The sequence below is a fragment of the Scomber japonicus genome, chromosome 12 (genome assembly GCF_027409825.1).
Source record: "Scomber japonicus isolate fScoJap1 chromosome 12, fScoJap1.pri, whole genome shotgun sequence".
Classification (NCBI taxonomy): Eukaryota; Metazoa; Chordata; class Actinopteri; order Scombriformes; family Scombridae; genus Scomber; species Scomber japonicus.
The window spans coordinates 16933870-16957682 of record NC_070589.1 but is presented as its reverse complement, the minus strand read 5'-3'; the positions used below and the strand labels follow the sequence as shown (position 1 = coordinate 16957682).

Genomic DNA, 23813 nt, shown 5'->3' with positions numbered 1-23813 from the left:
GTCTGTAAGGTTTTTGTGCAATTTGTGCAAACAATATCATCATGTTGCAGTATATTATAATCTAAAAGCTGCAGCTCAAACTTAACCCTCTCCATGCATATTTTTGCAATTATTGTCTTTTGTGCATCTCAGGGAGAACACGGTCCTCCTGGATTATGTGGACCAAAGGGCATAAAGGTGAGTTTTATCCTGTATGTAAGGATATGTCTGTTCAGTGGGAAAGCAAAAGGTATTTCATTTTCATTTTTACCTTAGGGTGAGAGTGATGGAATTAAAGGGGAGCAAGGGCAGAAAGGGGATCCTGGTATTCCTGGAATTTGGGTAGGTGACTTTCATCATGCTGCACTAGACGTTAAAACAAACATTTATCTACACACCTACACACACATACAGTACATATATATATGTAATTGTTTCCATCTGTAGGGTCCGCTAGGTCCACAAGGTGCAGATGGATCACCAGGACCTGAGGTACACCTGTCACATAACTAAAAGTCTTCCCTATGCTAATACACTGAGATATTTAAAGTAAAATATTTTTTATGTTCAGGGTTTCCATGGAGAGAAAGGACTTCCAGGTCTCATTGGAAGACCTGGACCAAAGGTGAGCTCTGCACAACTTGGTGCAAAAGTATAAAGCTTTACATTTTCTACACTTCACACTGATTTGGATCGTTGGTCCTCTTATAAGTAGAACTAGTTTGGGAAGAAAGTGGAAAAAAACTAAACTTGTCTGCTGCCCTCTGGTGGTTACAACAGCATATTAGGGCCATATGTTTAAAAAAACTGACCTGGAGGAAGGGGGGGTAATATTTCGAGAAAGAACTCCAGAGTAAGACTGACAAGGGCGCCGCCATATATCTAATCTATGCCGGAAGTCCCAAGCGGAAGTTTCTTCTTTGTGTAATGTAATACTATTTCGGCGTCCATAATACATCCATGGTCCATATCGATTAACGGTTAGCACGTTATTTAAATATTGCACAGTGATGGTGATAATGGTGATAATGCAGTGAGTAATGGGTATGGACAATGAGAGTAATGATATTGCATGGTACAGTATACGGATATTGCACAGTATTAAATATTAGATATTAAGTATTGATGAATTAATATTCATGTGAAAGTAAGTATGATATTTGTTGTGACTGTGTGTGCATGTTGCAACTGCTGCCTAATCTGAAAGTGCTCAGTTAATTTGGTTGTTAATCTGAGAATTCTATTCAACCTTAGTTATTAGTCAGTCCTATTGTGAGTGTGTGTTTGTGTGTGTGTGTGTGTGAGAGTGAACCCTCCTACCATCACCACCACCACCACACAAACATAATATTCACATTTGTATTCATAATGTTGATTTTAAAGTTAAATCCATGAAACGTTAACATTATAACTTGATTAGTGCAGGCTTCTAACTAACTTCTGAGTTTAACAGTAGCCTATAAACTTGTGGAGTCAATTAACTAGTCAATTATACCGTTACGATAAAGATGTAACTGCAACAAAGTCCATAGAATTGTAAACGTATGTGGGGTTTTTTAGGCTTTTATTTTTGTTTTCGCTTGGGGCGGCGATTAACTTCCACCTGACACTTCCGGCAAGGCTTGGCTATACAGTATATGAGCGGCGATTGACTAAAATCACATCTTCACTGTGTGAATGCTCAACCGGAATAAACATAAATTGACTCTAACCATGTGTTTGTTATCTTAGCCCAGGTATCATCCTAAACATCCGGATTTTGCAAGACATTGCAAGAAATTGGGTCTGTTTCGGAGAAAAACCCATACAATGTCAGATAATATACAAGTTTATTTCTCATACATTTGAAGGAGTAGAACAGAAGTTTTTTTTTTTAAACATATATGGCCCTAATACACCGTTGTAGGTAGTTGCTCTGTGGGACAGTCACTTTTAATGGACAAGATCAGGGATGCTTTATCATTCTTCTCATTTTAAGAAATATTATGTAAATCACTCTTTTAATCTCCTTGCATCCAACAGGGTTACCAAGGAGATCCAGGTCTCCCAGGTCCCTTGCTTAATGGAAGTGAAATCAGAGGTGAGATGATAGCAGTATGGGTTGTATTAAATGTGGCGAGATTTCAAATTATTTTGAAATGTCGCCCTATTCAAATTATTTTATGTAACATTATATTTCAAGATTGTAGGCTGGTCCAACAGTGTATAATATTGGTCTCACTGTTGTAGTCTTGGTCATTACTATATATCGACAAAACAATGTTCTCACCACTGTAGATGTCAATCCTAGAATGGTCTTCTAGGACTGACATATTGGCAGTGAAATGTTTGTTTCAAGTTGTGCTCAACTTGTTACACCACATTTAAAAAAACACCAAAATGTATGAAGTATATAGACTTCTTTAACCAGTCCTGCAACATAATCCACTTATACACTCACATCACTATTTTTTAAGCACCAAGATGTGGTTGAATATAATTTCTGTAGACCATCAATTGAAATGAAATAGTCAGATACACCGTTTTGTTTTTAGATTTGTGTAAGTCCACTTACTGTATGAGAATAATCAATTGCGAAATCCCGGTAATATGTCTATTTCAGGTGCTAAAGGTGAACCTGGGTATCCTGGAACTCCCGGGCCATCAGGTGACCCTGGGTATATGGGCAAGCCTGGACCTCCTGGCTTGCCAGGGTTAATAATAACAGGTTGGAATTTAACCTTTATCTATGGTCCCTAACTTTGAGGGTACTCCTGACTTTATGCACTCTATACTTGAACCAGCGTATACTGTTTTTCTTTGTTTCACATCAGTGGTCTGGTTTTTAATATGTCTTGAACCTACCTTATTAGAAGTCTTAAATCGCCTCTCATACCTTTCTAGATGAACTGGGTCTGCCTGGTACTCAAGGGATCCTTGGGCCCAAGGGACAAAAGGGAGAGCGAGGGAGGTACATCAGCCCTCCATTAGAAGGACCAAAGGGCACTAAAGGAATCCAGGGAGTTAAAGGTGTCATAGGCCAGCCTGGTCGTCCAGGTACAGTATATTTGGACTTACCACATATTAGAAATAGCACCAGAGTTTGTACATGTGTCATAATAATATCACAAACATCATTTGAATAATTGTTAGTTTGTCATGATTTTGTGCATAATTATTTGAATGTAGTATTACACACTGATTTTTACCCTCTGATGTGTGTATGTGTGTGTGTGTGTGTGTGTGTGTGTGTGTGTGTGTGTGTGTGTGTGTGTGCGCGCGTGCCTGTGTGTTTGTGCGTGCGTGCACATGATCAAATTAGGATGTCGAGGTGAGATTTCAAATATTTCTGATAAAATTCTCTTCATTTTAATACTCATTTTCCCTTCATTCAACGTCTTGCCTTCATTCAGCAGAAATGTTTAACTTGCATGTGTGGTTGTCTATGTTTGTGGCTGCTTGATCCCACAGTTTACACCTGCAACCCTGAGTATCCTTGGGATCCTTCGAACCCAGGTGACCCAGGACCTAAAGGAAACAAAGGAGTAAAAGGCAAAGACAAATTTGATAAAAAATATTTTGTTGCATTGCAAAAGTGAATAACATTTATTCCACATTTTAGTTCACGTTTATTTTCCTGTACATAATCAGATTTTTATGAAAAAATACTGCTTACATTTATTGGACACTGGGTTGCATCAATGGATTTAACCAGTATTTTTCATTAAAAATCTGATACACTGCCTGACCATGTTCCTTCTACAGTCAAATGCATTGTTTATTGAAGAAATGGACACTGACAATTTTCTTCTCAGTCTTGATTTGATCTGTTTCTCATTTTTTTATTTTTTTATTGTGTGTTTTGTTTATTTGTTTGTTTGTTTTATTCAATGTAAAGCGTCCTTGGGTATGTGAAAGGCGCTATATAAATCAAACCTATTATTATTATTAAATATGACAGTCAACAAGTTATTTCAGTTTAAAAAGAATATCTGACAACAAGAATTTATTAGAATATTATGTTTTAAATCCAGTCAAGAAACAATCATTGTAATTTAATTTAATAAATTAACTAATTTCTTCAACTATAAGTTCTGTGCTGAAAAAAAGCCCAACATTTTAAAACAGCAATCATGGTAACTTAATACAGTTGATAAAAATTGAATCTGACAATAAGAATTTTGGATCAATTATCTTTAAAAGACGTGTGTGAGCAGGGAGAGAAAGAGAGGAACTGGTTGCAGACCTCCATCATGAGTTCAGAGATTTTGGCTCAGAGCTGATGTGATTATATTATAGAGGTCAGGTGGTTGAGGCCAGGTGAAGACATTCTTCTTACCCAGCTGTTTCATGCAGCAGCATTCATGCATGCTCTTTCACGAGCTGCTTTTTCCAATGGCATCCAATGGGGAAAATCCGTTTTATTGTTTTAGTTTGTTTATATTAACAAAAAGGCTTTTAATAGGACTCAAGTGATATAAGCAGTTACACAATTTAGACATTTAATTTTAAAATCAAATTTGCCCCCTGTCTAAGCACATGGCTTTGGTTTCAATATTTGAAATGTAATTCTTAAAGTAAATATTCATTTGAATTAATTCTTATGAATTAAAAATATTTTTCTAGGGTTACATCATGCAACATGTAAACAGAGCAAATCTAAGTCCAAAAAACATCAGTTTATGAGTAATTGTTAAGAGCCTCTAACCCTGTTGGGCAGCGGTTGTGATCATCAGGGGTCCTTCTCTGTAAAACCACTTCCTGTTATATGGCCTTCTTCGCTATTTTGACAAAATGCAAATGTAATATAAGGTTATGCCAAACTAGTTGATGCACTGTTTTATTAAGAATTTGAGGGGTTTCAAGCTAGTGTAATTGTTTTGGTTCAAGTTTTGATGGTTACACAACTGGGACATTTTTGCCATAATCCTCTAATATATTCTCTCAAAATGGATTAGAAGAAGAAATTGTATACGTGGTACACAAGAAAAGAATGTGTGCATTTATTTTCAAATTTTAACCCCTTTAAATTTGACTAAACCACAGGGACACAAAAAAAGTTGCGTCACATCATTGATCCATATGTCTGAGAGACTGATTGAGCAAATTTGTCATACACTTTTGACACTTCTTTCTACCACAGGCTGCCCAGGGGTATGTCAATGTACACCTGTTCAGGGAAGCACAGGCCCCCCTGGTCCACCTGGTTATCCAGGGTTACCTGGAACTCAAGGGCTGCAGGGAGACCGAGGAGTGGAAGGACCTGAGGGTCCAAGAGGACCACAGGTGAGGACAGAACTCAAACTACAGTATATACCATAGACTGTATATATAATGGACGTAACAGCTGTGACATCACCCATTGATTTGTGGACTGCTGCTTTTGAGGCCAATAGTATCGGATCTGAGCAGCGCCATCTTGAAAATTTGAGGTGCATGTCGGGGAAAAAAAGAACACGGATTCGACATATATGGGCATCTGGAAGAGCAAGAGGACGGAATGGGGGGGGGTTACGAGGGCTGGATCTCGAGGAAATTGCACGCCTACCTACCACAGTCTACACCGGCAACCTGGTGATGCTAACCAAGTTAGCTGTTACAACTAACTATAACCACAAAACTCTGGAGAAAACTGTCAGTGGGAAACAAGTTCACGGCTATTTTCATACAGTCTATCTGTCCGCCCTCCTGAACCTGTGAATGAATCAACCTGTCAATCACGATGTAGCCACGCCCTAATGCATACCCTGCTTTATCATCAAATATAAAATCAGGAAGGCCAAAATTTCACAAATGAACATCATACTGCATTGAAGAAGGCTTTAAACTAGCGATTGAGACCATAAACACATTTTGAAAATGTTTACTGAGGTTAGAAATCAAGTCAATGGGTTCGCTATTGACTTGTATAAAGACGGAAGTCCTTTTGAACACAAAATGGTCGCCTTCTGGTAGAATGCAGTTCTAAGTTACTTCGGCGTTGGCCTCATTGCAGAACTCCTGGCCTGGTATATTTATATAATAAATCTATTCATTGTTATAGCCACAGAAACATAGTTTTGTATTTTACTTTGTTTGTTACAGGGATTTCCAGGACTTGCTGGTGTAAAAGGACGGAAGGGTCAGAAAGGGGACTCTTTTGTATTTGGAGTTAAAGGTGAGCATCTTTTAAAGCCAAACATGCACTATCCAAAGTATTATTACACAAAGAAACGAAAGTTGTGTCTAATAGGTATTTTAAATGTCAGGAAATCTTGGTTTTATAGAGTTAATAATGGGAACATTCTAAAAATATAATTAAATTCAAATACATATTTAGTTTTCAAGTGCAAGAACTTACAGTAAGGCAATCACAGTGCATTGTGTTCTGCAGATCCCTCAATGGTAGTTTGAAATTTATTTTAAGATGTATTATTGGTCTGTTGGGGAATGTATGCTTTTTGGCAAATAAATAAACATCTTTATTATACTCATGGCCAGTGACGGACTGGGATAAAAAAACGGCCCTGGCATTTGCACCCACAAGCGGCCCAACTCGCAGATGCAGACCCAACGCACGGAAAGAGAAGCATTTTTGATAGCCCCAATGATGGTGCAGATAAACTCCCATACTTTCAACAACTGCATAAGAAAATTGTCATATCAATGCACAAATAAACCATTATGAATAGATTGTTAGAGCCAGCCGCTCCATAATAAAAACATTTGTCTTACCGTCATGCAGTTAACAAATTGCGAAGGAGCCTGCTCTTTTCCGCAACAAAAAAATTAATCCAATTTGGCGCATTTTTCACCCTCAAACAGCAGCGCTTTCTTGATCTTGTCTCTCTTTTTCTCCGCTCCCCCTTTCTGTCGCTTAGTGCCTCTATTCATTTTTTCTAACCAGTTAATCGTATAATCACCACCACAACCAATCTACTGAATGACTTGACCACCATTAGTCCAACTTCCAACACACAAATGCGCAGACGCGATTTACTACACTTTTTTACTTTTTTACGTGATTTACTACACTGCCATGAAATTCCCAGAAGGCATTGCTTCATTTTAATTTTCTCAAACAATCAAATACAAAATACCAGTAGATTTGTTTTATTTCAAACCATGAACATTTTTTAAAATCCTAACAAGAAATTTCCCTTCAAAAGTAAAGCAGGCTGATGTAAAACTTGAAATACACCATGACTATGATGTATACAGGTATATGTGGTATAAATGCCAATCAGGTCAACATTGTCAAATACTGCATTCAAAATCATAAGAGATATGAAACCTAGAAGCGCGTTGGGAAGTTGTTCAGCATGCAAGAGAGAGTGGGCCGCGTCAGTGCCACTAGGGGCAGCTGTGATCCATTTAGCGTGCTCAGCCGGTCTAGACCTCTGCGCGGCCGTTCTGGCATCTGCCTAATTGCCAGACCGCCCAGTCCGTCCCTGCACCGGCCCAAATAGCACGTCGGCCCACCGGGCATTTGCCCGGTATGCCAGATTACCAGTCCGTGCCTGCTCATGGCCAGGGTTATTGTATGTTTACAGCCTAACATGTACAGGTTGTTTTTTCTACTGAAAGGTGCCAAGGGTGATGAAGGAGCCCCTGGACATCGTGGTTCTGGTGGTAGACCAGGTTTTCCAGGACTAGATGGTCACCCTGGCCCTGCAGGAGACCCTGGACCACCAGTGAGTGTGTGCTCAACTGTAAATTAACTGTAAATTAAATGTTTTTCACAGAACAGATGTATGAAGAAATGGTATGGTACATTACCAAATTGTACCTGGTTAATTACACTGTGCCTGTTAAAAATGTTCCACTTTGCTCCACTCTGCCTTTGCAGGGCCCTGGATTTAAAGGTTCACCTGGTCGAGAAGGTGACCCTGGTGTCAATGGACCAAAAGGGTTTCCTGGGCCTCCAGGCCCCCCAGGTCCTGGTATATCAGGTCCCCAGGGACCACCTGGACCTAAAGGAAATCGGGGATATCTTGGCCCTAAAGGACTTCCTGGGCGACCGGGGCCTCCAGGTTTGAGACTGTGTTCAATTCAGATTTTTCCCACATTAAATGTCGTGTCAGTGCCTAAAAAGCATGTTGTCTTTGTGTCACCAGGTGAACGTGAACAATGCTGTGGAGAAATCGGATCACCTGGTCCTAAGGGTGAGCCAGGTTTGCCAGGTAAGACTTTGATGAAAAGCTCCATTTCACTACTGTCCTCCAACAGTACCAGAGTTACTCAGAAAGGGCATTACAATCAGAGTTTAACGGTGATGTATGGTAAGGTAAGTTATGAGCTCAAAACTTAATGGCATATGTTGCACATACTAAGCCACATGTCATTAATGAAAGATGATTCATGACCCATAAGACATTATTGGTTCATGTTGCAATTCTTTCTTTTTTACTTGATCTAATGTAGGGAGTCCAGGTCAACCAGGAGTACATGGTCCCTCAGGAATCTCAGGCCCCAAAGGCATTAAAGGAGATGATGGTGGAATTGGTCGATGTGGATTGCAAGGTAGTGACCTTGTTGTTATATATTATATATAAGGCATATCTTTTCAAATACCTTTTTTCAGTGGAGGACCCAGATCAAATATTTTGGAACTGTATCCACAGTTAGTAAATTTGTTTGCATGCTTTGTTGTAACAGGGCCTCAAGGTTTAAAGGGAGATCCAGGTGACACTGGTCCTAAGGGAATCAGCCTGGATGGCCCTCCAGGCCCTCCTGGAATACCAGGATACCCAGGCAAGAAGGGTTCCCAAGGAGATGGTCACCCAGGCCAACCAGGGGCTCCTGGTCCACCCGGCCTTTGTGGGGTTGTGGGGCAGAAGGGATTTTCTGGCATTCCTGGGCACCCTGGGCTTCCAGGTGAGAGTTTATGTTTAAGTGAACACAAACCAATTAATTATCAAATTAATATGGCTAGTATCACAGACAAAAAAAACAGAGTTACAGTATACTTGCCATTCTTTACTGTGCATTGGGATTGGTTGACTATTGGTGCTTCGGGTTCACATTATCATGGAATCACAGGTGTACCAGGCCAACCTGGACAACCAGGCCCTAAAGGGGAACACGGGCACATAGGTGAGCCTGGTGCCACTGGTCCCCCAGGCCCAAACTGCACTCTGTGTGAGTTCCCAGGACGTCCTAGCCCAGGACCTCCAGGAAACCCTGGACTGAAGGGGGTACCAGGTGAGCTTATGGCAGCAGAAAGCAGAATTATGGAGGTGATGCTGTCACTTCAAATGTTCCTTATAACTGTGAAGATTAATTCCAACGTACATTCATGCATAGTTTATGGAGCCACCATCTCACAGATGTATTCCTTCCATTCAACTTTATAATGTTGCATAGGCCACCCTGGTCAGAAAGGTTATAAGGGAGATACAGGTCCACCTGGCTATGGATGGAAAGGTCAGCAAGGTTTCCCTGGCCCTCCTGGTGTGCCAGGACCAGCTGGACCAAGAGGCAATACTGGCCCAATAGGAGATCCTGGGAGTGATGGCTGCCCAGGAAAGAAAGGTGAACCAATGGTTTGTCTTGATAAGAAACCTTTATCACTGTGAAATTATTTATGATTCTTATCTGAAATATACACCTCACAAAACATTATGCATCTGTGTTAGGAAGGAAACTTTATTATTTCTTTCCCCTGAAATGAGACTTTCCCTTTGATTCATTAAGGTGAAATAGGGTACCCCGGCAGGCCTGGGGTCAAAGGTTTTCCACATCCTGGACCTCCAGGACCCCGAGGGTTACAGGGGGAGAGAGGCTCAAATGGTCTCCCTGGTTGCAAAGGAGACCCAGGATCGCCTGGTAATACATTTAAGGTGTCTCTGTATGTGCCATGTGTAGAAACCAGAAGAAACAATATATTTACTGTTCAATTTGCCTTGACCAGGTTGTACATAACAGTTTGTAAACAGCCATCCTCTATACAGCTGAATGTACAGTATTGGCTAATGGAGACATGGCACTAAATAAGGATGAATGAGGAAAGAAAAAGTGTCACCATGTTTTGCCATTTAATTTAGGGTAAAAGACGAGAGGTGTAAATTTAGTGTCCGTATGCCATTAATTTAACATAAAAAGATAAATAAATATGATGTTGAAACATTCAACTCTTAAGGGCTGTCCACACTGAGAACAATAACTATAACAATAACGACAACAATGTGAGCATCTACACTTAGCGATAACGTCCTGTAAACAGCACTTTTTATGCACATGTTGCACGTTCCAGCTGTGTCTGCAGTTGAACAAAATTGATTATTGATGTTACTGCTGTATGTTCTATGGATGAATAAAAAGGAAAACAGAAGGGTTCACAGGCGGGTGCTGATACAGTGCATTTAAGTGCACTTATAAGAAAAAAATATATCATTTTAAAACATAAGATGAAAAGAATTTGAAGTATTTGATTAATTAAAGTATTTCTACATTAACATTTTAATGCATTTTATCAATAATGAGCAGGACATATGATGTAAAATTTGTTTCATCGCAAACATGGATTATATTTATTCCACATTTTAGTTCACATTTATTTTCCTGCATATAGTCAAGATTTTTATGAAAAAAATACTGGTTACACCAATTGTCATTGTTTTGCATCAGCTGGTGTAGCCAGTATTTTTCATAAAAAATCTGATACACTGTCTGACCATCTTCCTTCTACAGTCAAACACCATAGTTTGTTGAAGAAATGGACACTGAAAATCAAATATTACAGTCAACAAGGTTCAGTGAATTTGTTTTTTCATGTTTTTTCGGTTTTGAAAAAGGAACACCTGACAACAAGAAATGATTAGGGTAAACTCTTGCATTATATTTTAAAATCAGTCAAAAAACAGGCATAATTTCATTTAATTAATTAATTAATTTCTTCAACAGTAAATTCTGTGCTGAAAAAAAAAATTACAACAAAAATCATGGTCCTTTCATATTAAAATTTAACTTGTGTTTTGTGTGGTAGAAAAAACAAAACAAATCACCTGACAAAAACTCATAAGTCAATTCATAACTTGTCTTCTATTGTGAATACAGTTGATGAACAATAAGGATGGACAATAAGAATTTTGGTTAACATATCTATATATAAGATGTGTGTGGACAGAGAGAGGGGGGGGGGGGTTGTTCCACTCCTCCATCATGAGTTCAGAGGTTCTGGATAAGAGACGATATTACATTATAAAGAGGTCAGGTGGTTGAGGCCAGGTGAAGACATTCTTGCCACCCAGCTGTTTCAGCATTAGCTTTCACACATGCTCTGTGATGAGTCACTTTTTCCTTGATGGCATCTAATGTGTAAAATCAATTTCATTTATTTTAGTGTTATTGTTTTAGTTTTGTTTATATTAGTAATGAAATAGCAGAAATGTAAGTAATTATATTTTACAGATGTTATATTTGAGTAACATTTCTCCTTTAAATTAGTTATTGCATTTTTAGGTATTATAAAGCTACTGTACATGTTCAAAAGTAGTTTTTTTTATAATGCTTTTATAATACTATAATTAGTATAATGAACTACTGACATATGACACAAATATCCTCTAACAGAAAGGCTTTTAGTAGGACTTAAATGGTAGAAGCAATTATATGATTTTGACCTTTCATTTTAAAATCAAATTTGACTGGTCATGGACTGTAAATTCATGGCCTTGGTCTCAAAATTTGAAATGTAATTTTTAGAGTAAATATTGCTTTTAATCATTCTTATGAATCATCAATGTTTTTCTAGGGTCATACCTTTTGACTTGTAAACTGAGCAAACCTGACCAAGTCCTAGAAACGTCAATTTATGAGTAATTTTTAAGCGCTTCTAACCTTGTCAAGCAGCAGTTGTGATCATCAGGGGTCCTTCTCTGTAAAACCACTTGTTACATGGCCTTCTTCAACATATTAACAGAATGGCCTCTTAAATGGTGGTTACATTACTAGACACACACATGTAGTTTACTTGACTTGACATGATTCCCCAGATTAAATTTAATATTTAGAACAATTGTATTCCATTACATTTATTTAATATAAAACAAGTTATAATGTAAGATTATGCCAAGCTAGTTGATGTGGTGTTTTATTTTTATTTTTTGTTTTTAAGCAAGTTCAATTATTTGGTATGAGTTTTTATGGTTACACCACTTAGACATGTTTGCCATAATCCTTTAATGTATTCTGTCAAAGTTATTTATGTGTTTGGTTTAAAAAAAAAGTGAACCCCTTTAAATTTGACTAAACCACACAGAAACAAAAAAGTAGTGTCATGTTATTGACCCATTTATTTCCCCCACATTGTAATGAGGAAACAAAGTTCCAGCATCTTTGTATGATAAAGAGAGACAAACCTCTCTTAAGAAATCTCCTCTGGGTGTTATCCTGTTTCAGTTTACAGCACATCAGTCCATGATGAGAAAGGGCCAAATTGTTGTTGGCAACAATATATAGAATAATGGGCAAAATATTTTATCAAAAACATATTTTAAAACGTGAATAACTTCTGTCCCGAAATTTGTGTGTCATCAATGTCATTCAGTATAACAATGGTTAAATGCTGATCATGTGACAGTGGGTGACATCACAAAAGGGACCCTTTGAAAAACCCCTGCCCATGTGGTGAGGTGACTAAGTCTCTCTGTAATATTTGATAATATCACTTTTTCACCTGCTAGTAACCCTTCTGTACAACACGGAAAACAAATTTGTAATGTTATTCTTTTAAAAAAAGCAATTTTACATATGATAAGTCATGATAATGTTTATAGGTCAGGGTCATCACTTTATATAGGTGGCTAAGAAACTGCCTGATATTTTTGTGTGAGATCCATCCTTCAGCAGAAAAAAATCTCCAATGTTACATACTAAAAACTGCTGGGTTAGAAATAACCCAGCAGTTCAAACTGCTGAAACTGCCACACAATATTTTGTATTAAAATTACTTTTTACTCATGGAGACAAAAAACTAATCTCAAAGGATGAAGTAAAATATATTTTTAACCATTTTTGCACTGTTTTCAGTGTAAGGCAGTAAAAGTTTGTAAAAAAACCTTCAACAAATTTAGAGTTGTCCCCAAGATGCAGTATGACTAATATGAGGTGACACTCCATTTAACATTTAAAAAAAGTATGTAGGGAACTGTACTTGCTGTTGTATTTTTTGCTACTTCGAATGTCTTTGACCATTCATTTATTGAGTTGCACTTCCAGTGTATTTTATGAATCAGACTTGCAAGCATTTCATCTGAAATCTGTGGCCCATTCAGGCTTACGTGGTCCCAGAGGATCACCAGGAAAACCAGGAGGACCAAGATGTTGTGAAAAAGGCCAAAAAGGATTTCCTGGAATGCTTGGGCCCCCAGGCCAACCAGGGCTTAGAGGCAATTAAGCACTTAACTCAAACATTTTTTGAAACAAGATTTTCTTTTGAATTTCCAGTCACTTCAATACAAAGATAAACTAAAGATTTACAATATATACTTTTTTTTGCTTTTTACCTTACAGGCTCAAAGGGTCCAAATGGAGTGCCAGGTGATCCAGGGCCTAATGCACAGCCTGGTCTACCAGGGTATCAAGGCATTGTTGGTGCTCCAGGCATAACAGGAATACCAGGAGCTCCTGGGTGTCCTGGAATCAAAGGATTTCCTGGTCAAAGGGGACATCCTGGGCATTATGGCAATATGGTATACAATAAACCTAATTTATTCTTATTCCAGAGACAGCTGTAAGAGTCTGTGCACAGTGTTTAGTATCTGTCCTGTCAAAGACACAGAAAAATAGTGAGTCACACAGAAGAAAACTACAAATCATGTACCCCATCTATAATTAAAACACTAAGGTAGACAGCATGTAATTTCTGATCATTTCAACAGACTTCACTGTACATAATTGATTATATGTTTGATTTATTAATTATTTTTGAATGTGTGGATGATCATATGTAGGGTGATCCAGGTCTTGAGGGACATCCGGGAAAACCAGGGCTGCTAGGGTTTCCAGGTGCCAAAGGTGAGTCAAAAGAGAGGTTTTATACTTTTAAGGGAGATATGATTCCCAGCAGCCCAAAAAAGTAAAATTATGTATTGTTATAATAAATGGAAATTTAATCAGCTATATATAACAATAGCATTTCATGCATGTATCATTTATTTGGGCTTAATGAAACCTATCCAAACCTGTTCCAGGTGAGCCAGGTCAATGTTTTGGACCACCTGGTCCATCTGGACCCAAAGGAAATCAAGGGGAGAAAGGAAATGGTGGTAAGTTTAGAATATGCTACACTTAGCAGAAGATCTTCTGAATGATGAGGAGGGACTCTTCTCTTGTGAAATTTATATACTGTACACAAAATTATTTGTCATAAACAGTAAGAACACTTTCCTTCACCCTATCCCAGGCAATGCGTTTGACATGTTAGGGTAGCATCCCATCAACTTTCACCATCAGCTTCCCTCATTCATTGCCTTTCTCTTCCATTCAGCGCCAAGAGGGGATCCAGGTGATCGAGGCATTTGTGGAAACCCAGGACACCCTGGACAACCAGGCATTCCCGGGGAACCTGGAAGAAACGGTAGACGAGGTAATTTTCCAGTGAAGATCTGAATCAGAGAACTAATGTGCTGGAGATGTTGTATACTGTATCTTCATAAGAATAAATTAGAAATAAAGCACATTGCAGAACTTCCGGTGATGACGTGAAGAGGATAGGCTGTGTGCTGAGGAGACTGCCATGCTCTAACTCTATTTATCTAATAATATATGCCAAACAACTTGTTTTAGACTTATAAAGTGGTCTAAGAGAAACAACTCATGGACAAGACAAAAACCCTATGAGCTAGAAATACCCTGGGCTCAAAAGTCTGTCGACTTCTGGTGACGCCACATCAAGCTAACGGAGCAGCTAACAATAGCAATGCAGCTAGCAGCATGGCCACAGCAAGCCTCGCAGGGGGAGGAAACTCCAAGATCCTACATGAAATCTGCAATATGAATCAAGGTCTGCATCAGCAAATACAGAAGGTAGGTGACAACGTGACAACAATTCAAGAAAGTCTGGACTCGCTGAAAACAGATCTGGTTAAGCTTGGCTCCAGAACCAGCGAGGCGAAGGCGAGAATCTCCCTGCTAGAAGATGAGAATGCTTGTCGACCTGTCGCAAAGTATGGAGAGCAAAATCACACAGCTACAGTCTCGCCCCAAATACCAGGAAAACTACAGCAGACAAAGAAATATTCGCATTAAAGGGGTGAGAGGGTGCATCGGACGCCTACAACTCGCCTCCCGCCAGACTGGCGTAACATTGACCCCCGGCCACAACACATACTGGTGAGGTTCCTCCGATTTTCTGACAGGGAAAAGGTACGACTCAGGGCCAAAGAGCTGGGTCAATTACAGTGGAAGGACAGTGAAGTGGAATTCTTCTTCGACTTTTCTAAGGAGGCCCTACGTTCCCACATTTCTTAGAGATTATTAAAATGTAGGCTCTATGTTCCCAGAGATCTATGTTTCCACATTTCTAAGAGATTATTAAAATTTAGACCCTACTGTATGTTCCCACAGCCCTCCATCCCACAGACATGTGGGGTGTCCTGGTACCTCTGTGCCTCTGAGTGAAAGTCCTTCATGAGCAATAATTTACAAATTAAACACTGGGGCGGGCACAACGCAGTCCTAATTGGGCTGTCTTTTCAGGTAGACCAGGCTTTTCTCCTCATTGGGTTGACCAATCCATTTGATACACTGGCACGGCACATGGGCTTTGAGCATTGGCATAACCAGGGACTTATAGAGCACCATTGGACACTAGAGGCAAGTACTCCAAGCTACCACAATTGGGGCACTCAACTTCACTAGAAACTCAAGCCAGAGTTGGTGGTTGATACTTTCATATTACCCAATCCTAGAGCAGACTTTTCTCAGACATCGGGCTGTGGGAACATAGCGCCTAATTTTGAAAAAAAAAGTTAGAAATGTGGGAACATAGGGCATTGGGAACATAGGTCTAATTTTGAAAAAAAAGTAAAAGTCTAAGTAATGTGGGAACATAGAGCTGACCCCGATGCGATATCCAGCAGTGGGTCACGGTCAGAGAAAAAAGGCACCGTTTTGAAGACGCATCAGCCACGAGGAGGTGTGTGTTGAATCGTTATTTCATTCGTTTTTTTTAAATTTTAAGATTTCAGACAATTTCACTTCAAATAGTCAAATATATAGTATAGTTTTCAGAGAAATCAATGTGAATGATTGCCTCTTCTTTTGACAGGTTTTTTCCAGCTCTCTGCAGTAAGAGTACTGTTGATTTATGAGAAATGTATGTCTTTTGAATTTATGCAGAAGAGAGTGGAATAAGTCCACAAGATTATCTTGTGTATCCTCCATCATTTTCTTTACAGTGATTTTGACAGTGGTGGCACCCTCCTTCACATCTTCCCTTTCTTTCTCTGCTGTGGCCCATTGAGTGAATGCAACCTTTACCAAGCCATCAAAACAAGGAAGCTCTGTACACTCATCATACATGCACACTTTGCTGGAGGGGTCACAGGCTATCATTCTGGACAAACTCTCAAGATCTGTGGTATCTATGAGCCACAAATCGCAGATTCACATGAATCTTGCATTGACAGGTGTTGCGGTCAGAGAGAGTGGGATTTACAACCCAAAATGGACGAAGCTTGCAGAAAAAGGAGTGTGATATCTTACGGGTATTTTCAGAAAGAAATTTTCGGAGTGTAAACCAGAAATCTCTTCTTCTGCTTCTTCACCTTATTCCTGGTGATTGTTTGTTTTTACCCTGTCGTAATCCGACTGACATCATCTTGGGTGAAGAAGGATTGTACTTCAGACTTGAACCCAGCAGGAAATCTGTTTGTGGGTTGTCTGCTGGTGGTGCAGAGTTTTTCACTCTGAACACCACAATTCTTCTTTGAGAATCCAAGAGCATTCTCAGCAAATCCTTGAAGCCTGTATTTCTTTACAATCTTCCCCACTGTTACTTTCGCAATCAGTTGTTTTTCTTTTTCTTTTCTTGCTTTACGGTACTTATTCTTCATCTCCTCAACTAAGGCTTCATGATAGAGAAGTTTTTTTTTCTTATGGTGAAGTTTAGTCTTCCTGTCTCGATTTTGAACGAGGAGATTCATTCTTGTTTAAGCGCTTGCATCATTTTCGGTATTTCTCACAAAGTTTTCTCTCCTTCTCTAACAATTTCTTTAGTTTCTCAACTTCTTTTTGTACGTACTCCGTTTGACACAGGTTGCATTTTACTTTTGACTTTGAACCATCTGTTAATTTCATCATCTTTATTTCATTTTTAAAAAACAAGATCAAGTTTAAGCCTGCAAACGCAGCATGAAATCAGATGATTGGAACAGATTGGGCAGTTGGACACGCATGGGCAGGGGTGGTAGATAATGCATCCTCCTATAACAACACAAATAAGGAAAAATATTTCAGACTAATTTTAGTGATATTCGAGATACATTCTAGCACTGGATAGGCTACTCACTCAATGGGAAAATTGGCATCTTCCACTCGTGGTGGTTTTTTAAATGTCTGGTGGGACAGATGTGACTGCAGTCCGTAGGCAGTTTTCCAGGCTTTCGTTTGTCAGGCTCTCGTATGTCTCGAAGACATTCATGGAGGAGAAGGCCTACTCGCATGTACATTTGGAGGTGAACATCGTTAGCACATACATTGCCAATTCTTTTACTGTCCAGTACTCCTCTGAACATGCGACCCAAAAGTCTGTCACAGACCCTGCGGTTTTGAAAGCGTCTTTGACTAGAGATGTAGTTTGAAAATGTATGAACTGCATCTCAAATTCGGCCTCATCCAAAGAGGGCAGTACTGTCTTTGCCAGGGTGGAGAGATTTCCACTTGTTCAGACTACGACAGGGTCACCCACAAAAGCAATCACATCCCTTGGGACAGAAAAGTCCTCCAGTCTTGATTTGAAGTTCGCTCGTAGTTGTTTGATGAACAATCAAACCATCAAATCTGACACTCTCCCTGCAGCCTGTGTTTTTAATGTACTGAAATGCAGTAGTCTTCCAATTGACATGTCCGAGTCCAACAACTCCATCTTTGCAGTAAATGATTGCAGTTTGTCCACAATGGTTTTGCCCCTTTCCTGTAGCTGCAGGTTGATAGTGTTTACATGGCCAAAAATATTTTCTAAAAATGCTACATTGGCCATGAACTCATGTCCTCTATCAGGACAAGATGATCTGCTGCCCACTTGGCCAATCTAAGGAATGTTTTCACCTCCTCTAGAAGAGCACAGAAGCACTCCAGCGCTTTCCCCTTACTCAACCAGCACACATCATTGTACAGCAGTAGGTCATCCTCAGAATCTGCCACAAGCTGTCTGAACAAACGTGTTTGGTGCTGGTGGCATAAAGGTGTATCAGACCTGTATGTCGCCAAACATATTAAATACTTTTCACCGATTGTCTATTGCCTCCTGGTCATAGAGCTATGGACGCATGGATGTAGAAATCTCAGTGGTGGGATGATGTCAGCCCCGGCAACGAACAGAAATACACAGAAATTGTGTGTCCTAAATTTTTTAATATATATATTATGTGATTTTAAATTACATCTGCATCAGCCTATCGTGTCACTGTGTGGAGAACTAGTGAGTATGGAAATAACTATGATGTACGTAATAATAGAAGAATGACTACTGTGCATTTTGTGCGTTGGATGAAAGAGTAGGCTGGAAAGAAGTTGTATTTATCCATGTCTATGTTAGACAGGTGTATGTTTGTTTTGGCTTTTTGATATTTATAACTGATTAATTATAATGTATCCCAAAAATGAATCTCCATACCTAAGTGTACCAACTTTGAATGGCCATGAGCCACCATTCCAATTGGAAGATCATGGCTTCCTCCTCTTCCTTTTTGTTGGTCCCAACAGGACTCCAGGAAATGTTGAAGAGATTCTGGAGACAGTACCTCGTCAGTTTCTCCCCCGTATTTGTAAATACTGAAGGGACTGTCTCCAGAATCTCTTCACCATTGTCCGAAAATGGCCACAGGCCTCCATACCATCGAGAAACTGCTGGCTCATACTGGCAGTTCTTTTAACACTTCTTGTATGACTTCCCAGTCAATAAACATCACACGTTACAATACTAAACTTAACATTACATATTATATTATATATTACATCAAATATCAGATTAACAAACTTACAGCCATTGCTTTTGTGAGTATGAGAAAAGAAGATTCACTGACTGAGTGACCAGCCGTCTTTCTTACTGCTGGTTGCTACTGTTATGTAGCCTTCAAAATAAAATTCCGTGAGTGTGTGTGTGTGTGTGTGTGTGTGTGTGTGTGTGTGTTTCTTATCAGGATTTCTTACCATAAGTTTAATCTAATACATTCATTAAATCATTTCAAGTACCTTAAATCATAAAAGTTATTCTGAGAGCAGAACAATCAGCCTTCAAGCTGACCCGCTCCTGCTCACTGCTGCACATCCGAACCTATTAAAGTAACCACAACAACATTTTGTAAGAAAATAAACATCCATTGCTGTAATTCCAGAATGCTTTGGTATTTCCTTAGATTTTCTGTCTACTTAAAATAATAAATGATAGGCTACTATCATCATGTAGGCTACATCATTTCACTTACAACATAAACCAGGCACACTGTTGTAATGCTGAATGTGTACTAATATATGTACTAGTATTTGATTTACCCCAATTACATTACCTTTGACAAATTGTTGCCAATTTCCTCCTCCATGAACACACCTATATCAACTGATGTGAGGTCTGGACTCTGCCCACACATCAGTTGATAGAGGTGTGTGTTTAAGCATCTGGGGCCTGGTCCATTATGTATAATTGACCAGGCCACCAACTTCCCAGCTGTGTGATATTTTTTGGAGGAGAGTGCCTGCTGGTCATACGAGAACATCAGATTCCTGGGCTTCCCCTCGAACATCCCAATATTGTTTTGCATGCTCAACATCAGAAGTCTGCAAAAAAATACAAAAGGTATATATTTTGTGTAATGTCATTGAGTTACAAAAGCATTCACTATATTTCATTAATCACAGGTAAGAATGTAGCATAAGTTACCTCAAAAATGATCTGGTTGGGCCCCCATAATCATCTCTGATACAAACTCAATATTTGGCTCCTTATGCCATGAGAAATAGCTTTTAGAAAGAGCCATGCAAGCACTCTGCACTGAGCACGTGCCTGCGTCTGACAATTACTGTAATTTTCGTGTTTGAATCGATGTTGTCTGTCCTGAAATTGTTCAGGATCTCTGTGAGTTCCTTTTGGCTCTGTAATTGAATAGAACAGTTGATTAGTACATGATGCAAGCTGCATTAGTAATAAAGAGGATGTTTGTCCTGCGCTTTGTCTCCTGAATAGTCTTAAAGGAAATGAGAGAATAAGTAGGAAAAAAGCCCAGTGGCTAAAGGTAGCACTCACTACTGCTAAGAGAGTCGTGCTGAGACACTGGGCAGGAGGAAATAACCTGATATACTCAGAATGGTTCAACACCCTATTAGAAACAGCCTCATATTAACGGCTAATATACAAAATAAATGGCAAGATGGATATAGAAATCTAGATTTGTGTTAGAAATCCCATTTCTAACACAAATCAGGGATCTATAATCCAGGATTAATGACTAATTATCAGTATAACGATGATAATGATGGAATGGGACTTGAATACCTGTTGTGAAGTGTATCTGATGTTAAGGAAGCAATTAGTAGTATAAAGGAAGTATAATTTTTTTTAAAAGAACATTGCATCAGTTACCAGAATAGTTTGTCTGTACATGATGTAAATCTCACTGAGTGTAATTAATTAAGCTTCATTCATTAGCAATAAATCATCACCAAACACATTCCAATTTCACAATAAAGGGGACATACTTTTCAAATATTTTTGGGGTCTTTTAAAATGTTTTTTTGAATCTGTAATATTCAAGAAACACATTATTTCTCTCACAGTCCATTGCTGCAGAAGCGTAGTGACTTAATTCTGAAATGGTAATGTGTCTGCTATTTCCTCAATAACTTTTTGCCCATGTTTTATATATACTCATTGGTTTGAGCTCTTTTGTGTGTGTGTGTGTGTGTGTGTGTGTGTGTGTGTGTGTGTGTGTGTGTGTCTCTACAGGTTTTCCCGGGCGCCCTGGTCCATCAGGTCTTCTAGGTGCTCCGGGTTTTCCAGGTGATAGTGGAGGTCAAGGACCATTTGGCCCACCTGGGCAATATGGACAACGAGGTATTACCATAAGGTCCATTGTCTCTCCGTTCATTTTATCAGGAGGGTACAGATGCAGTAGGTCTCCAATACATCATTTATATTGTTTGTATTTGGTATCATCTGGCTTGAATTCTGAATAAGGAATGTTGCTGCTAAGAAAAAGCCCAGAAATGTTTGAATATGGATAAATTGACAATAAAGGCTATATCTTATATTCGCCAACTTAAGTAAAATTTCAGAATGCCTATAGAGAAAAGTAAAACATCTTGGTTATGTACTGAAGGGAAAGAGCTTTTGGGTTTTGAAGACACCCAATGAGATTATTCTTATATTGTATTGTGATCTCATATTAGGGCGCCATGGACCTCCAGGTCTGGATGGACTGGATGGTCTTAGAGGTCCAAAAGGGATGAAAGGAGCTGCTGGTAAGAGTGATAACAATGTTGATGATAACAATGTCTTTCATGCTATATTCAATAGTTCTTTATTGTAGTTATAAATGTAAATAATACTAAAAAGTGTAATACCATGACTTGATTGTATTCATCCATCATTTTAAGGCAAAGGCCCCCCTGGCCCTCCAGGACCAAATGGTTTTCCTGGAGACAAGGGTTCCATGGGCCACCCAGGGCCTAAAGGGTCTAATGGAGCCACTTTTCCTGGGTATAGAGGCCCGAGGGGCCCACCTGGCCACAAAGGTATAACTATTATCATAAATAGTATATTTATTGCACCTGTTTATAATGGTGGGAGACAATACACAAATAAAAATATTTGATTCATAAACTGGATTTTCTTTTACCATACATTTATAAAATAAATATTGTTGAAGTGAAAAAACAAATATTTTAAGTTTGAACTTACATTTTGAATGTAATTTAGCTCACACTGCCATGTAGTTAACAAAACATCATTTATCCGAGTTAATTTTCTTAACCCAGTGCCCCCTGCGTAAATCCACAATTGTTTGTTAAATTTTTATATTATGCTGATGTTAAGTAAGATTCTATTATTTTATTACTTTTATTGCTCTCTCATGTTGCCATCTTTCATTCTCCTCTTACACTCAAAAAAATAGCTTGTTAGGTGAATGTAATAAAATTAAAGAATGAAAAGAATTTTGTTGACTGAACTAAATCATCAACATGATGTACTGGGGTTATGGTTAGTTAATTACCATGGTTCAGTCAACTAGATTTGTACAGGTAAATGTAACATATTTACCATAGGTGGATCTGACTTGATTTTCTTGGGTTATTCAAACTTGTATGATAGGATTATGAGTTACTTAATTTAATAGGGTAGTTACAACAATTACATGAAGTTAAGTTTATTCATTAAATAATGCTTTAGGCTAAGCTATTAGCAGATATTAGAAAAATTAACAATTATTCATAAAAGTCATTTTTGACAGTGTTTACACAGTCAGGAATTGAAACACATATGTTAATATAGTGTACCCCCAGCTGGTGTCAAGTTTGGAAAAGAAAAACACAGCGAATTGAATTTGTTGGAATTAAACTTTGCCAGAAAAGGCAATACTGACTGAGCAACTGCTTGAAAACACAACAAGCAGGCCCATTCCAACAGACACAAAACAAAAGAAAAGCTGCTGAGTTAAGAAATTTGAGCCCAATGTTTGAGCCCCCAGTTAACATTTTACTCAAATTCAACATCAACATAAAATGTATTAATTTCAGTAAAACAGATCTATAGAAACTCAGGTGATGTTCGATATCAAAATGGTTGCTCTTTGGCTGGGACACTCCTTTGACCATGGCATTTGACTGATAAATATAAAATAGAGAGGGGCACTCCTACTTAAGAATTTTCACATTACTGCCCCATTCTGCTCTGGAGTTGTATGCAGGAGTGATTTGCCATCTAAACCCATCAGGATTAAGTTGCGTTTACATACATTATTCATGTAAATTTTAAGTTGTTGAATTTTATGCTAAAACTACATGATTGAAAAAACATGATTTTATCTAATAGAAGCTACATGTTTGACTTAGGATAATGTAACAGACACCCAATCCGTTTTGTTTTTTTGAGTGTAATGAACATGGTTACTGTTCTTCTCCTCTATAAATGTTTAGAGATAGAAAACATTCCCTTATTTCTAATCTTTCCAAGGAATCCAAGGTCCACCTGGATGTCCCGGAATTGGATGTCAGACACCAGGACCCTGTGGAGATCGTGGATATGAAGGACCCCCAGGTATGTGTGTTTTTGTTCAACTGTTTGTCTTTGAATGTCTATATATGTCTCCATCCTTGTGTGTATTTTCCCCCCTCCATTTACTTATTTTATACAAATGTTCATGTTTATTATGGGTGTGTGTGCCTTTATATTCATTGTTACACATCTGGTATGTTTTATTGGGTTTTTAGGTCCTCCTGGTCTGCCAGGCCCTCCAGGCCCTCCAGGCTGCTTTTCAACACAAAAAGGGGACACAGGGGACACTGGTCTACATGGGCTACCAGGCTGTAAGGGAGTAAAAGGCCTCCCCGGACCTTCTGTGTGTCCTACCTGCCAACCATGTTCTGTAGGACCAAAGGGTACATTACAGTCCAATCAGCCACCATAAGTAATTCCACTATTTTCATCCACTTGGATG

At 38.8% G+C, this 23813-nt stretch overlaps 2 protein-coding genes across 2 annotated transcripts in view; both read left to right on the top strand.

Moving 5' to 3' along the window:
* Positions 1-23813, top strand: part of rc3h1b (ring finger and CCCH-type domains 1b) — a 251292-nt gene that overhangs the window by 120089 nt on the left and 107390 nt on the right. The window lies entirely within an intron of this gene.
* LOC128369634 (collagen alpha-4(IV) chain-like) overlaps positions 1-23813 on the top strand; it is a 33135-nt gene that overhangs the window by 7541 nt on the left and 1781 nt on the right. The window contains exons 12-38 of the mRNA XM_053330712.1: positions 133-177; positions 551-604; positions 2002-2059; positions 2582-2686; positions 2863-3015; positions 3430-3510; positions 5102-5244; positions 6043-6115; positions 7525-7631; positions 7787-8120; positions 8362-8460; positions 8596-8814; positions 8980-9141; positions 9304-9482; positions 9643-9765; positions 13215-13320; positions 13453-13631; positions 13893-13956; positions 14133-14207; positions 14429-14527; positions 14807-15107; positions 18868-18929; positions 21140-21211; positions 21547-21624; positions 21760-21891; positions 23330-23413; positions 23587-23754. Of these exons, the coding sequence (XP_053186687.1) occupies positions 133-177; positions 551-604; positions 2002-2059; positions 2582-2686; positions 2863-3015; positions 3430-3510; positions 5102-5244; positions 6043-6115; positions 7525-7631; positions 7787-8120; positions 8362-8460; positions 8596-8814; positions 8980-9141; positions 9304-9482; positions 9643-9765; positions 13215-13320; positions 13453-13631; positions 13893-13956; positions 14133-14207; positions 14429-14527; positions 14807-15107; positions 18868-18929; positions 21140-21211; positions 21547-21624; positions 21760-21891; positions 23330-23413; positions 23587-23754 (3355 nt within the window). The remainder of the gene's footprint in view (positions 1-132; positions 178-550; positions 605-2001; positions 2060-2581; positions 2687-2862; positions 3016-3429; positions 3511-5101; positions 5245-6042; positions 6116-7524; positions 7632-7786; positions 8121-8361; positions 8461-8595; positions 8815-8979; positions 9142-9303; positions 9483-9642; positions 9766-13214; positions 13321-13452; positions 13632-13892; positions 13957-14132; positions 14208-14428; positions 14528-14806; positions 15108-18867; positions 18930-21139; positions 21212-21546; positions 21625-21759; positions 21892-23329; positions 23414-23586; positions 23755-23813) is intronic.